This window comes from Xiphophorus couchianus, chromosome 16, assembly GCF_001444195.1.
Source record: "Xiphophorus couchianus chromosome 16, X_couchianus-1.0, whole genome shotgun sequence".
Taxonomy (NCBI): domain Eukaryota; kingdom Metazoa; phylum Chordata; class Actinopteri; order Cyprinodontiformes; family Poeciliidae; genus Xiphophorus; species Xiphophorus couchianus.
The window spans coordinates 3347121-3364086 of NC_040243.1; the positions used below are offsets into that span (position 1 = coordinate 3347121).

Consider the following 16966-nt stretch of genomic DNA (forward strand, 5'->3'; position numbering starts at 1 on the left):
AAATCTAATAAATTTTCAGTTTAGCTTCAGAAATTTTTGAGAATGAAACTTTCTCAAAAAATTTAATTTTCAACTTTTTGAGAAAGATGAGACTTAAACTCTCAAAAGGTTTTTGACGTTTGAAACTCAGAAAATTTCCAAGTTATTTTCTAGCAAATTTATGACAACGGAGGAAATGGAGGGGAAAAAACTAAAACATTTCAGAAATTTGAGGGGAAAAAAAGTACTTTTGAAAATGTCCACATTTTTTTTCTAGAAAATTTATGATGTAGGAAGGAAGAAAAAAATTCTAGAATTTTTTTCTAGAAATCTCTGAAATTATCTAGAAAAATCTTGGAAATTTTCTGAGTTTCAAAAGTAAAAATTTTGGCTTTTTGAAACTCATAAACTTTCCTAGTGTTTTCTAGCAAATTTACTATTTAGGAAGCAACGGAGGAAAGAAAGGAACGAAGTGATGACGGTGGAATGTCAACGTTTTGTGGCCATTCGTCATGGAAACGCAGCTTGTGTGAGTTTCTGCGTGGTCTCTACTGGACTTTTCTAGGTTTTGATGCTGAAAGTGGAAATGTGTCGTAAAACCAAAACAAACAGACTAAGCTGACGTCACGGTAAATCGCTCGGTGAGATGGCGCAGCGCCGATCGTACGCGGTGTCGTCGCTCTCCTCGCCGTCGCTCACTTCGCCCAGAACTCGCTCTCTGTCCTCTTCCTCCTCGGTTTCGCTCTCTGGCCGCAGGCGTTCCCGTTCCCGTTCTCTGTCCCGGATCCTGTCGCGCCCCCGATCCCGATCCCGATCCCTATCCCGATCCCAATTCCTCTCTCTGTAGCCGCGCGGTAACGTTGAAATCTAAAAGCAGAGAGAAACACATCAGAGCATTCTTTGGTGAATGTAAATTTACAACGGAGTATTAGGACAATTTTATGTAGAAAAGAAAAGAAAGAGAGGAGTCAATTTCTGCAAAAAAATCTTAAGAGATTTTCTAGAAAAAAAATAGAAAATTTCTGAGCTTCAAAAGTCTGCTAGAAAAAAAACTTTAATTTTTGAGAAAAAAATAGAAAATTTTCATTTTCAAAAGTAAAAACAAGAACAGCTTTTGACTCAAAAATTGCAAAAAAAAAATTCTCTCAAAAATTTCTAAGATTACTCTCAAAGTCAAAAAAAGTTTTTTTTTTTTTCTTTTTGCAAATTTTCCAGCTTGGAAATCTTCCCATTTTTCGAACAAATTTATGAGATTAATCAAAAAATTTCTGAGGGATTTGAGTTTTTTCTAGAATTTTTTTTACTTCTCAAGCTGAAATAAAAAATTTTTCTAGAGCATGTTTTATGTCAACATGTCAACATTTTGTAGTTTTTGGTGTACATTTTCAAGCTCAGAAATTTTCTTATGCTTTCTAGAAAATTTCTGAGATTTAAGTTTTCTCTAGAAAATTTTTGACTTTTAAAAATCTCAGAAATCTCAAAGTTTTTCTAGAAATTTTCTGAGGTCAATCTCAAAATTTCAATATCTTTTTCAGCAAATTTTCAACTTTTCACACTCAGAAATGTTCTTTCTTTTTTTAATTTCTGGTATTAAGCCCAAACTTTCTGAGTATTTTGGTGGAAGTTCCTCCTCTTTTTTATTGTATTTTCTGTCTATGGAGTCCCTAACATGGTAAAAGTCATGTCTCAGTGTTGGGGGATACCTGGTTGTCGTGGCTGGGCAGGGCGGAGTAGCCAGGCTCCGTCCTGCAGAGGAGGCGAGGCGAATGAGTGCGGAAAGGCCGAGGGGAATGGGAGCAAACGGAGCGCGGGGAGGGAGAGCGAACGGAGTGAGGTGACGGAGATCGGATGGAGCAGGAAGGTGAGTAAGTGGCGGATTGGGACTGGGACAGAACGTTGCTGTGATGGTTCATCTTCGGGGGGCGAGGGGAGCGAGGCGGCAGTTCTGGCGGCTTCAGCGGGTCGGCCAGGTCCATTTCGGTGAGGATCGGCGGCGGAGGAATGAAGTCCAGCTCCTCCTCTGTCGGGAGCATTTCCACTGCATCGAGCTCCGCCAGCTCGGCCCTCGATAAATGATCCACGATCCCGGCGCCAAACGAATCCCCAACCACGTTGATGGAGGTTCGCATTCGGTCACTGAGTGGACAGAAGCAACCAGGAAGTGGAATCATGGGTTTGCCAACAGAGATGTACACAGTTAGACACTAGGGGGTGCTAGAGCGCGTGCACCTATTCCTCTGGAGAGAAAAAGTGCCCTTTTCAAATTTTGTTTTTACTATGTATTTATATGTGGCCCAAATGAGCATTTCTGGATTTAAATGCCTGTATTACTGGTGCCGCACATTTTTGTAATTTTGCCTGACAAAAACATTTTGACAATCGAGAATTGGGGCCACGCTAAGAAAATAATAATAAAAAAAAAAAATTATGAGAATAAAGTCCTAAAATTATGAATAAAGTCATATTATTACGATTTTATTCTTGTAACACTTTTGAAATACTGTTACAAGACAGAATTTCTGTTGAGATTAACCTCAGAGAATTTTAGAAAAATTGTGGAAATTTCTTACTTTCAAAAGTCAAAATTTTCTACTTTTGAAACTTGGAAAGATGAATCTCAAAATCTCTGAGGTTTTTCTAAAACACATTTTTGACTAAGAAATTTTCTTGTTTTTTCTAAAACAATTTCTGAATCTCAAAAATAGTTTTTTGGTGCAATAATAAAAAAAAATACAAGAATATCTTACATATTACATTTTCATCAATTTATAATAATTTAGTCATTTAAATAATCTTAAAGTGCACTTAAAATATCAATTTGTTTTTTCTAACCCCCAAAATGTCTGTAAACGCCACTGATCTCCAAAATAATCTCCCTGGTTTTACTGTCTGCCTCAGGAAAGATACTGACTACTCATAACTAGTTCACACAACCCATATCAAACATAAAGCTTAAACCAGAAATTTACTCACACTACAAAAAGGCACATAACCGTTTTTTTCTCTGTCTTACATTAAATCAGACTAAACATTTTCTATTTTAGGTCAGAAAGAATAAAAGTTTATTTAACAAGGCTTTGTTTCGTAGCCATGTTAGCCCCCTGAATAAAGCAAAATCAATTTGAGACTAGATAAAACTGGTAAAAGAATCATTATATACACAGTGAAATATGTATTTACATGAGCTGAAATGCCACTCAAAGAGGAAGAAGCCGTGACCCTAAAAGGATTATTAAAAAGTCAGAAGCATTTAAAATTTTACTGTTAACGTTTTGGAAATAATAATAATGGAAAATGTAGTGGGAAATGCGTGATAACCACACCCTGACTTTGAAGAACGGGGGTGGCAGCATCATTATTTTCTTTAAAACGATGACATCATGATGACAGAGCACTGTGTGGAAATATTGAAACATCATCACCAACCATCAGGTAAAAGCTTGGACAAAAATAGGTCAAAGTCTCAAAAGGTGTGTGTGAGAAAGTTAGACAGAAAACCTGAGTCAGTTTGACCAGATCCGTCTCACAGGGAGCCGCTTGAAAAGATGCACAGTAAAAAACTAACAGCAATAATTTGATTTATTTAGCTTATGGAGGAGAAGAAATGTAGGGGTTCATGCTTCAAAGTCAGATTTTCACCATGTTATTTATATATTTATAAACGTATGAATTTAGTTTGAGTTCCAAACTAAATTTTTAATTTAGAGATAAATATTTACAAATTAAATATTCAATTTACAAACTTTATATTTAACTTTCAAATTAAATATTTAGTTATAAACCTAAAAATTTAATTTGGAGCTAAATAGTTTGTTTGCAAACTAAATATTTAACTTTCAAATAAAAGGTTTAGCTTTCTAATGAAATATTTAATTTGAAAATTGTGTTTTCCAAATTAAACCACCTAGTTTTAAATATTTCAACCCAAATAAATATTTCTAAATAATTAATTCTAATATTTAGTTCAAAATTAAATAGTTCTAACTACATATTTAATTTGAAAACTAAATGTTTAGTTTGTAAACAAAATATTTAACTTTCAAATTACACATTTAGTTGTTGTAACTAAATATTAAAATTTAATACTAAATATTTAGCTTACAAATTAAATATTTAACTTTCAAATTAAATATTAAGTTATAAAGCTAAATATTTAACCTGGAGCTATATAGTTTGTTTGCAAACTAAATATTTAACTTTCAAATAAAAATAGTTTATAGTATATAGACTAAATATTTACCTTACACTTAGATATTTACGTTACAAACTAAATATTTAGAGTATTAACTACATTTTTTGTTTGAAGGCTAAATAATTAGTAAATTACAAGTTTAGCTGTCAAATTAAATATTTAGCTTGGAACTCTAACATTTGACTTTGAGTAATGAAAACATTGTTTTCTCTATTACAGGCTAGAGAAACCAAATTATTGGTTGATTATTGTGTGACTTCACAAACGGTTCCCTGTCAGGAGAAAAGGGTCAAAGTTCCAGCAGTGGATTGTGGGAACTTTATTGAATGTTACTCAGACCTCTGACCCAAACGTCTTGCAGAAAAACATTGCTTTTTGTCCTCCGCATTGAATCCAATGTTTGTTAAAATTTAGTCTTGCCAGTTTACACGACTGCACAAAACAACAACAACAAAAAAAACCCAGAACTTACTAACAAATGTCTCTGAGCGGAGCCAATAACTGCAGATGATTTGATATTTTCATTCCCTGCTCACCAGACTCCTTTACTCACAGCAGCCAGTCGACGGCGATCAGCAGACTGATGTCCTGAGTGGGCAGGCCCACGGCGGTCAGGATCAGCAGCATGGTCACCAGTCCGGCACTGGGAATACTGGCGGCTCCAACGCTGGCCAGGGTGGCCGTCATACTGCCAGAATTTAAAAGAACATTTTAAACTCTGCAAAAAGAAACATATGGTCGCCTGACTAAGAGAACACTATGTGTTTAAAGGGAACCTATTGTGGAAACATCCACATTTTACATGTTTTTGTACCTTCATTTGGATCTACTGCTTCTAAAAACAGCCTAAACACTCAGAGAAAACAACCAGGCAGTTTCTGGCAACAACTTGATGCTTTTTGATGCCTGGAAAATTAACCGTTTCAAAAATCCCGATTATTAAGTCACATTCCATGGGCAGTGCGCCGTTACCTAGCAACCCCACCAGAGTTCCGCCCGTCACCTAGCAACCGAAGTGAACTCCAGCTACTGGTGGGTGATATGGACTTACAGTTTTATTATAATATTTTGTGGTACTTTTGTGATAATAAAATTGACGATAATAAATATTTCTGACTTCTATTTGAGGTAGATGTGACAGAACGGTACAGCAACTGTAGACCCACAAACACCAACACTACTCTTTAAAACAAATCCATTATAGTAACAATAATTAGATTTTATTTAGAAAGCCTTTCATATCTTGATATCTCAAAGTGTATAATTATTAACTTCCTTGGGAGAACAGACACATAAAGGAGAGTAATTTGTGTCACTAAGCTGCACACAGTGACTGCGTTTGATCATACTTTCAAATTCATTGACACTCATTGAACAGGCGGTGAAGAAAATCGTTAAATGAATTCTGACAAAACAAGACAATTTCTGGAGTGTATTATGACAACAATAAATCTAAATTCTTAGATATTGATCACAATAAACGATAAACGACACAGTAAGTATCTTAATCTCCAGCATGTTTGGTCTGCTGGTTTTATCGCAGTATGACTGTTTTGTTGTTGACCTACCATCCAGAAACCGCTTCCTGCATTGTTGTTGGTTATGCAGGAGACTCTACCAATGCTTTTCAAAGATGGACAGTTGTATAATTGCCCATCTGTTTGTAGCCATTTTCTTCTGCCACTTCCAAAAAAGCTGTTTTTGGCAGTAAAGTTACTGTATGTTTTTTGGTATCTAGGAAATGAGCCGTTTCAAAAACCAAATGTAATGCACTGCCCCGTTACCTAGCAACCACAACAGAGTTGCACTTGTTACCGAGCAACCCAAGTGGAGCTCCAACACATTTGGTCAGCTGGTTTTACCGCTGTACAATGGCAGCTGGAAAAAACAAGTGTATTGTTGTTGGCTTCCAGAAACCACTTGCTGCATCCTTGTTTGTTGTGCAGGAGGCTCTACTAATGCTTTTCAAATACATTCTTTGTATAATTGTGCATCTGTTTTCAGCCATTTTCATGTGCAAGTGTAAACATTGAGTTGGGGGGTGAAACTTTCATTCTGTAAGAATGATTTTGTGCAAAAACATGTTTTGCATCCCTGTAAACTAATCCAAAATGTTCAAGGAAGAACAATAGGTCACCTTAAAATTGGTTTGTCACCTAACATGAACTCCGTTTGTTCACAAAGACAGACTGTGGCCTCAAGCACCACCTAATTTTTATTCTGCCTCGAAGCTTTCCTGTAAACTCAGCATCACGTCAGAACGTATGAACTGAAAAGAAAACGCTGAGCGAACGTTCCTGTGAAGAATTTCCAACAACATTAGTGAATGAAGCTGTCAGAAAACATTTAACAGAGCAGATTAATGGTACAGTAAACGCAACAGCCAGTCAGAGCGTTCTGGAGAGCCTCAAACCCTGACTCAGCAAGTTCAGATGGTTTAATGGTGGCCATTAATCCGCATTAGACATTACTTCATTAACCTTAAAGAGCCCATAAAGACGCTGAATGCTACTGGATGAGGAAAATTCACTTTATACGTACTGTAAATTTTATGTAAATAACTTGCAACATTAAAACAAATAATCTGATTTTGTTCTACATACTTTTTACAATATTTGATAACAACTGGAAAACAGATCGTTTTTAAAAAAAAAGACAAATAAATAAAAAAAGTTAATGGATGAATGGACAAACGGATGGCTGGATAGACAGATGGACGAACAGATTGATGGATGAACGAACGGACGGGTGGATTATTTTCGTCTTTATCAGAATCCCACAGGATGCTGCTGCCCTTTTTACTCAGATTAACTTTATTTTTGCTAAATTAGTGACGTCACATGAAAACCAAACCAAACTTCTCTTCCTCCAGGATTGTTTCCTCTCTACAGAATCTGATCCGTTCTCCGTTACAATAACAGTAATAATTTATTTATGATGATCCGTTGTTGTCGGTTTTCTTCTCTTTCACCACAAACCGTCAGAAATCCGAGTCGCGTCTCCGTTCGTCTCCAACCGCCGGCAGCATGCGGGGAATATTTCAGAGCAGATGAAAATGCTTTCCAGCACGTTTCAAAAATTACGTTGTGGAATTTAGTGGCGAACAGACATCGTTGGAAAAAAGAAAAAATACAATAAACAATTTCAAAGTGCTGGGCATTATTTGCAACCCGCATCCATAACAAGCTGAGTCCCGTCCAAGCAGACTGGTTCCAATTAAGACTTAATGTTCAGCCGAAACCTCAGACATGGGAAAAAATGTCTGATTGCTTCTTTACTGCATTCATTTTAGATTTTTACTCCACCACTCTCTTCCATATATCATAATAATCTGCTTTAGTCATGCAACTCTACCAAAAAGCGCCTTGTGTTTTGTTTAGATTTGGTTCGACTGAATGCATATTCATAAGCAAACTTAATGTTTCATGCAGAATGCACTGGGAATATCCGAGCTAATTTACTTTTCTAAACAAACTTTGACACTTTATTAATGTTGCTACTGTGAGATTTATTAATGAGTTAATGAGTATTAATGAGTTTTATCTGGTTATATTTTTGTTTTAGGGTCTGAACAGAACCATACATGTAAACAAAAAGCAGCGAAAGATTCATTTTAGTAGTAAAACTATGCAATTCATATAATTTACAACCCTGGTAGTGTTGCGTTTAGCTCTCATGTAAAGCTAAATCTCCAGCTGTTTGCGTTTACAGCTTTATCCACAATGTTTCCTGAGCAATTCTGTTTCTGGTTGCAGCAGAAAAATTTGTTTGTCAGGAGGATTTTCACAGAAATCACAAAGAAACTCAGAGAAAAACAGCTGACAGTCTTATCAGAATGAATTAATGAAGAATATGTTAGGACATGTTTGTTCCGGGTGCTTGTATTTATAATTAATACTGGAAAAAAACGCAACACGTTGGTGCTATACATTTAAAATAAACACATAAAGTAAAAAAAACAAAACCCAGAACTAAGCCTGTCACAATAAATAACACACTGCAAAAAATCAAAATCTTACCAAGTTTTTTTTGGTCAATATCTTTAAAAACTTGAAATAGAGTAAAATGGACTTACCAGTAACTTTACAGCAGGAGGAGTTTGTTTTCAGTTAATATTTCTACTGATGAAAAAGTGCTGGTTTCATTAGATTATTTCACTGACAGCAAAACATTTTCTCCATAAGTGAAATAATTAGTCACTATTTTGGATAATTAAATTTTTAACCAAAGTGTATTAATCTTTGAGAGGGTGTACTTGCATTATTATAAATGTATGGAAGAGGGTTAGTGCCACTGAAAAATGAGAAAAGAAGATTTCTGAGATTTCTGAAGTTTTTTTCTCTGAATTTTTATTCTTATTTTTTTCAAGATTCAGATTTATTTTTTTTGAATTCTGACTTTAAATTCTGCTTATAGTTGTAAAGAATTCCAGGAAATTCTGACTTTCCCAGAAGTTCATTTCTAACGTTTCTGGAGAAACTTCAGTAGGAAACCAAACAGTTTCAGTAATCAGAACTCCTGCTGTTTAAGATAAAAAATGAGTTTTCACACAGCTTTTAAAATTTTCCAGTGTATTTGAGGAACCGATGTGAAGACACAGTTTAGTGTTCAGTCAGAGGCCTCCTCAGATTGCAAGACTGACTGCTACTGGAGATCCTTCCTGCCCACAGCGACTCAGACGAAATGATTTAGGACAACATTTAATTTCTCTGCAGTATAAGTGAAATATTTCTGAATTGGAACTTCATTTAGTTTGAGTTACGATGAGATCTGGCCATTTATCCATAAACTTAATTCTGATTTTATTGCTGTTAGAGGCAGAAACATTTTACAGGTGGCCTGGATCCAAGCGAACATCTACGAGAAATATCCGACAAAGTGCAAACTGTAAAAGCTGCCAGGACAAGTTTTCTGACAAAGCTGGTAAAAACCGCCGTCTGTTTGTGTGTGAGAGGAAAACGGCTTCACTTAACTGGTAAAATTCGCAGAGTGCTCTCTACTTTCAAAGCTTCAGCCAAACCTCCTATTTAAAGCTGTCTCAGCTAATCCTGCGCTGTCTGTTACCACCGATGGCGATCTGTTCTGTGCGGCAGGCCAGTCCCTTCAGCGTCCCTCTGTAGCTACACGCATTAGGAATTATCTTTCTGACCAAAATGGTTCTGACTGAATTACAAGTGAGATTAAAAGCTAGAAGTGAGATGTTCAAATTGGGTAATGATGGTTCTACTTTAGCATAAAAGTGAAATAATTTGTGAAAAGAAAAAAATAAGAACAAAGTGAAACCCTGGCCACTTTCTCAGGTCAGCGCAGCAAGCCAAATGTGGTGTAAACTGGTTGTAAAAGGTGAATTATTGCTTTCTGGAAGCAACACTCAATGAAACAGCTAAAAAATAATATATATTCCTGGAAAGACATGGAGTTTGGCAGCAGATTTTATACCTTAAAGCAAAAAATTTAACAAGAAGAGCAAAGACAGGCTGTTTATACCGTCTTAAATTAAAGACTTTTGGGTTCAACAGGGTTGTTTTTGACCCAACACATTAATAATGGCCACAAATCTGATATATTCTTAACATGCAGGAAAAATCCATACAGAAAAACCTAAAGAAGAGACTTAAAAACAAGATTTCAGTCAAATATATGTAACAAGAATCACATAAAACCTGATGTGACATGTTGTGCAAACACTTAAATCCAGTTTTCAGCTTGTAATGTTGCTGAAAGAAGCTGTGACCAACAAAAACTTCTTAAAGGATCTAAGTTATTGTTTATACTAAAGTTTTTATCCCCTTTAAATTGCTTTTGTTACAATAACAGCCACAAACCTCAATGTGTTTTATTGAGAGAGAGAAACCAACACAAAGTGTAAGGAAAATGAATCGTGTTCTCAAATATTTATATTTGTAAAATAAAAACCTTGTGGTGCCACAATGAGTCAAAACTACATTTAACTCTGAGACATTAATCTACTTCCTGCTGGAAGGAAAACCTCCACCTGTAATACATTTTTATTTTATTTAGATCCAGCTGATAGTTCAGTAGATTTGATTTGATCGGGACCAAAATTGCCATATTTGTTACATTTTCATCTGCGGCGATTATTGATATTTTGGATTGATCCGCCCTCCTTTAGTTTCCAGTCTGACTAAGTTTTCTTTGTATCATTTTCCAACATTGTTGGTAATTTTTTACATTTTCTTACAAAATAAAGCAGAAGATTTTGTGCAGGAATAGCTACATTTCCATCACTTGTCTGCATAAAAATTGTCAGTACTCCACTATTGCAAAAAAGAAAAAAAAAACACAATTGTGGCGTTTCCATTACATAAGAAATGAGATTAAAATTAAAGTCTGTTCATGCAAGAAGTCATTAAAAAGAACAAACTTTTTCCACTTCTTGTTTTTCTTCTTTTAGTGTTGATATTTGATTATTGATTGTGCGACTCGCTTGAGGCGGAAAAGATTTTCTATAGCAGTTTTGTGAAATACAATCATTTCAAAACAGCCAAAAAACTACCTGATCCTGGCGCAGCATCAATTTTTTTTTTTCCAAAATTGCTGTTTCCATTAAGCAAATTTATTTTGTAAGTCAAATTTTCGCAATTTAAAGGTCAACAAAAACACAGCTATTGATTTTTCATTTTGACAAAATCCTTTAGAAACATCTTTTATCAAATATTTAAAATCTAGAACTAGGTTCATGTGAATAAATCTCTGGTTAGTGTTCACTTGCCCAGACTGTCAGTTAAATTTTTGAACAAAACCAATATTTTGGATTTTTGTTTTTGTCATTACGCATCCAGTTAGAGTGATTTGATTGGGTTCATATAACCTGAGCAGAAGCGCTTCCTCTTTCATGCCTACCTGACGGTGACGATCTGTCCGCCGTCCAGTGTGATGTCGTTCATCTGGGCGATGAAGATGGCGGCCACCGCCTCGTACAGCGCCGTGCCGTCCATGTTGATGGTGGCGCCTATGGGCAGCACGAAGCGAGTCACCCGCTTGTCAATCTTCAGGTTTTCCTCCAGGCAGCGGAAAGTGACCGGTAGCGTCCCCGCACTGAAAAAACACCAAAACAAAATACAAATTTAGCGCCAATTTCCAAAGAAGAGAAGCAAAGAGTCATAAAATATGCAGACAGGTGGTGGGAGACATAAGCGCAGACGTGTGGAGGAAAGGTGAAGGGGTAAAGATGAATAAAAGGCGGCAGAAACTTGAGCCGGGTGACAGCCTCTTCCTGACAGCTGCTGCCGGCCACTGTTTCAATCCCTCAGTACGTGAATTAAAGGAGTCTGATTCCTGGCCCTGCTCAGCTCTGCTCATAACATAATTAGAGAAAACGCTGATAGGATTACCCGATTTTCACTAAAACCCGGCTGATGTGCCAGAATGACATTTGGTTCCAGCAGATTTCCAGCCCAGAGCCGGAGGCTTAGACGTTTACAACCTGGGATCTGTCTGACAGCTGGCGCTCACACGTAGTGATGCACTCTAAAATACAATACATGGTGTGTTGGCTCAACTTGAAAAACTGAGTCAATGATTTCCACTCTACTGCCTCTAAAAGCAACCCAAGCACTTAAAAAAAAAAAAAAAAACTAAAAAAAAACACCCTTACGGATTGTAACAGATCTGTAGGCGCTGCCCGTTACCTAGCAACCACATCAGAGTTCCGCCCGTTACCTAGCAACCCAAACAGAACTCAACCTGGTTTGGTCAGCCTGAATTTGTAGTTACATTATTTATATAAATTATTTTCATTTTGGTCCTTAAAATACCAAACTTCACACATACATTATATTTTGATCTGCCTGATGATGTGATTTAAAAAAATATTAAACGATTTATGTTTTGATCAGTCATTCAGTGAAATATTTTACCAAATACTTTTTTTGGACTTTTTCTTTCACTTGAGTAAAAATAAGTTTTTACTTATTTATGTAGTTTTACTTGAGAACTATGTTTGGATCCTCTACCTACCTCTGACTGTATTAATAAAACACTATAAAACAAGAAACCTGTGACCAGGTCATGTCACCAACCTCAGATTTCTGTTCTGTTTCTCTTGCTTTTTTCTGGTGGTTGTAATTTATTTTTTCCTTAAGCAATGCAAACAAATAACATTCAAACTCATGTTAGGTTGAGGTGTTTTTTCATTGTGAAATGTGTACATGTAGACAACTTAATGTTCTTCAGCTGAAAAAATGCTTTTATTTTAAGTTTTACCAACAGACAGCATGAAAAGTTTTTTAGAGTGTACTGTGGTTGTGTAGACAGTGAGTTTAAGACTGAAGCCAAATCAAAGATGAGATCAGACAGCAACTTTTGGTTGGAAGTTTGTATCATAAAAAGTCGCTTTTAATATGAAGGTCGTTTTAAAGGTGAAGGTCGTTTTAAAGGTAAAGGTCGTTTTAAAGGTGAAGGTCGTTTTAAATGTGAAGGTCGTTTTAAATGTGAAGGTCGTTTTAAATGTGAAGGTCGGTTTAAAGGTAAAGGTCGTTTTAAATGTGAAGGTCGGTTTAAAGGTAAAGGTCGTTTTAAATGTGAAGGTCGGTTTAAAGGTAAAGGTCGTTTTAAAGGTAAAGGTCGTACCTGCTGGCGGTCCCCAAAGCTGTGATCCAGGCCTGGAAGATGCCGGAGTAGAAAGTAAATGGGCTTTTTCTGGTGATGCCAAAGAAGATGGCGGGCAGGATGAGGCCGCCGTGGATCACCAGGCCCACGATGACGGTCACCATGTACATCCCTAGTTGCCTAGCAACCATCTCAAGGTCGCCGATGGCGGCAATTTTACCAGCAATCAGAGAGGCGATGCCGACGGGGGAATACCTGAGGAACCAGGAAGGAGGGATTAATGTCATCCAACCATCATCCAACGAACTGCTCATCCAATTGTCCATTCATCCAACATCAAACCATACAACCAACGTCCAACCATCATCCAACCATCATCCAAATATCATCCAACTGTCATCCATCCATCTGTTTTGTGCAAAGCACCTCTACTAAATGATGTTTTTTTCAACTATGATTTTATTAAAAAACTTTATTTTCCTCTCCAATTTATAATCAGGTAGCTATACGCAAATTTTGTGCTTTGAAATCAACATTTTCCCGATTTTATTCCTATAATAATTCCACCTGTAAAATTAAAAATAATTCCTGCGATCAGATCATTTCAGCCCCAGTGGAGCATTTCCTCTGACACATACTGGGATCTCTGGTTTCACGCGTTGCAGCACAGTTGTTCCCATTCATAAATCCAGACCGCTCTTCTGGGAGATCCGGTTTACAGCGAAGCTCGCCTTTAAGCCCCGCCCCCTGCGGCTGAGCCAATCGGAGCGGCGGCCTGCAGCTGCAGGTCAGCTGCGCAGCGCGCTGAAATCCCGGACAGTTGCTGTTTATTGGAGCATCCGGCTGGATGGATGCGTTTTTTTCCCTTGTGTTTACAGTGGAGTCTGTGTTTGGCTCGCCCTGACTAAAATGTTTACACTGAGTGAGTGATGCGAACAGGACACTGTTTCCTTTGGAGTCCAGCTGCATATGCACTGTAAAAACACAAAAGTATTTCTAGTCTGGTTTCTACTACAAATATGTAAGACATAAGAACTTGTTTTAACTAAATAAATCCTTAATATTGATGAAAAGTATTCAGAAATTTTAATGTCGGTTTGGAGGCCATTTCGAAGGTTTTTCAAACTAATTTTTCAGTTTTTTGGCAGAAATTTCCACCTTTTTTTATCTACAATAACTCTAAGTTGTTCAAAAACTAACTTTTTAGCAAGATATCAGAGCTTGTTTTATATCAATATTTTATTAATATTGGTAAAGCAAATATTAGTTTCACTGGCAGATTATTTCACTTATAACAATAAAACTAGTACAACAACACCAGATCTCAAGTATTTCTAGTCCAAGTATCTTAGTACACTTGAAATAAGTCAACAATTCATTAATGTTGGTTTAAAAAAAACAAAACCAGCAACATTGGCAGATTATTTCATTTATAACAAAACATTTTTCCTATGTTATAATGAAATAATCCGTCAATAGACCTAGAAGTTTTTCACCAATTTTAAGGAATTATTTACTCTAAACAATCTACTATATCTTGCTGAAAATTATTTCTTAGTTAGTTTTTGTACAATGACTGTAGATAGGAAAAAAAGGAGGAGTACATTTCAGGCAAAATGTGGAGCTTAATTTTGAGATTAAGCTCAGAAAATTTCTAGAAAAACTTTTTCTTCAAAACAACATCAACATTTCTGAGTTTGTTCCAGTGGAACCAGACCTTTTTCCATCAATTTTAATAATGGTTGGTAAGATTTGGTGTTTTTTCAGTGTTCAAATGTTATAACATCAAATATCGTTCAACACTGCAAAATCACAAAATTTTATCTAGTATTTTTGGTCTAGTTTATAGTGCAAATATCTTAAGACATTTTAAATAAGACAAAACTAACTTACAAGTAACTTTTCAGCACAATATAGAGGCTCGTTTCAAGTAAATAATTCCTTAAGGTTAACTTTAAAAAAGTACCAGCTGCATGAAATAATCTGCCAGCTGAACTGGAACCTTTTCATCAGTTTTAAGGAATTATTTACTTAAATCAAACTCCTATATGTGGTGCAACTTGACAATTAGTTTTGTTTTATTTCTAGTGTCCTTAGATCTCACCCACCAGAAACTAAGCTGAAATGACTTGGTAAGATTTGTTGTTAAATGTGTTAAATGTCAAAAAGTTTTTGACATTTGGTTTTGGCTTTTTAAGTTCCAAAACCAAAATTAACCCAAGAAAAAGCTGTAGGTATCTGGTTTCTGAACTCACTTCCTATTTAATTATTTGAAAAACATGTTTATTTCTTGCAAATACGGACAAAATTTAAGTTCTTACAACTTATATGTAAGCAAAAGTTAACTTAATCTGATCCTACAAGTTCAAGCACCAGAGAGATTTTGTGTTTTTACAGTGAGAGCTGCAGTTTCTCTGCCGTCTCCTCGTTTCCTTTCCCATCCCTCCTCTAAGTGCCACTTCATCGTCTATTTCTGCGCGACTTATCCGGAGTCCTGCAAAGCCTCAACTCCTGTTTTCTGCTCTGAAGTCCTGCTTTCACACGCATCTCTCAACAACTCCTCTCCTTTTATTCCCCGCCGCCAAGCTGCTCCTCTGCCCGCTTGTGGATCCATTTCATTTTGGAGATTCTCCACCCCGGTTCCCCAGGGAGTCCGCTACATGGCTCCTGCTACTCCCCAGCATACCACAGACTCCAGACCCTAACTCCTTCCATCTGTCCGTGTCCCTCACCAACACGCTCTGCTGCAAAAACACAAAATCTTACCAAGCATTTCTGTTTCGTTTCTACCGCAAATATCTTAATACTCTTGAAATGAGACTAAATTAATTTTCAAGTTACTTTTCAGCACCATATAAAAGCTTCTTTTAGGTAAATTATTGCTTAAAACTGAAGTTATAATCTTTGGATCTAAAAGAGAGAAATCTACTTTAGACTAAATATTACAGCTACAAACTTGTGATCAAGCCTGAAATCTGGGTGTCGTGATGACCTCTGACCTGAACCTTCAAAGTCACATAAAGACAGTTACAAAGTCAGCCTTCTAGTAAGTTTATTTTTAGGATTATTTTTACTAAACTGTACTTCTTACTTTTACTTGAATAACTTTATCATAAAGTATTTTTACTCTTACTTGAGTAAAGTTTCTGTATTTTCTATCCACTGAATGAAAAACAAAAATGTTTTAACCAGAAATTCACCAGACAGACACACACCTGGAGTTTCTGTTAAAACCAGCTTCTGTTAAAGAAAATTGATTGGAAAACTTTTTTGAATTATGCCAATTATATGAATTATTTTTGTTTTGATCTTTAAAATACCAAAAATCTCACATAGCTTTGCATTTTGGTTTGTCAGACGATGTAATTTTTTAATTTTAAATAACTGATGTTTTGATCAATAACTCAGGACTTGAATAGACTTTTTACCAAATACTTTTTTACTCTTATTGAATAATTTCTTGGTTGGTTACCTTTTACTTTTACTTGAGTAAAAATGTCTAAGTTTTGCTACTGTGACATTTTTACCCACTTTTGCTTACAAGTAACTTTTTAGCAAGATATGGAGGCTTGTTTTAACTCAATAATTTGTTTGTTTTAACTCAATAATTTGTTTGTTTTAACTCAATAATTTGTTTGTTTTAACTCAATAATTTCTTTGTTTTAACTCAACAATTCATTAATATTGATAAAAATGTTCTTGTTTCACTGGCAGATTAATTCACATATAGCAAGACATTTTTCCATGTTATAAGTTAAATAATCTGCCAGTGGAATTATACTTTTTAACCAATATTAAGGAATTACCGACGTAAAACAAGTTGAAAAGTTACTTATAAGTTAGTAGTTACTTGGTAGGATTTTGTGTTTTGCAGTGAACATAATCTCTCCAACTTCCTTTCCTTTTCAGTCTTTATGTTCCCACAATTTGTCTCCTGTAAACATTAGTCACCGCCAGCCGCTGACCTTCTGTGTGGCATCTTCCCAACATCAGAGCAATGCCGCCGTCGGCGTTCGAGAGCAAAACCAGAGACACGTGTCTGCAAGCAGATACTGACCACATGATCATGGAAACCATCGTCATGATGATTTCATTCAGGATGTTGAAGAAGTCGCACATGATTCTCCCACGCTCGCCCATCCTGCCCATGCAGATCCCAAAGGTGATGAAGAAGCCGATCAAGCCTTGAAGAGCAAACAGAGGAGTTAGTTTACTGCCAAAACA

At 36.2% G+C, this 16966-nt stretch overlaps 1 protein-coding gene across 2 annotated transcripts in view; it reads right to left on the minus strand.

Annotated features, from left to right (window-relative positions):
• Window positions 1–282: 282 nt before the first annotated feature.
• Window positions 283–16966, minus strand: part of slc1a9 (solute carrier family 1 member 9) — a 36252-nt gene continuing 19568 nt past the window's right edge. The window contains exons 5-10 of one of the 2 annotated variants that reach the window (XM_028041335.1): window positions 16800–16926; window positions 12764–12997; window positions 11036–11230; window positions 4725–4859; window positions 1683–2115; window positions 283–846 (exon numbers count right to left, since the gene is read on the minus strand). In XM_028041335.1, the coding sequence (XP_027897136.1) occupies window positions 604–846; window positions 1683–2115; window positions 4725–4859; window positions 11036–11230; window positions 12764–12997; window positions 16800–16926 (1367 nt within the window). In that variant the 3' untranslated portion in view covers window positions 283–603. The remainder of the gene's footprint in view (window positions 847–1682; window positions 2116–4724; window positions 4860–11035; window positions 11231–12763; window positions 12998–16799; window positions 16927–16966) is intronic. The other variant, XM_028041334.1, reaches the window with a different exon arrangement.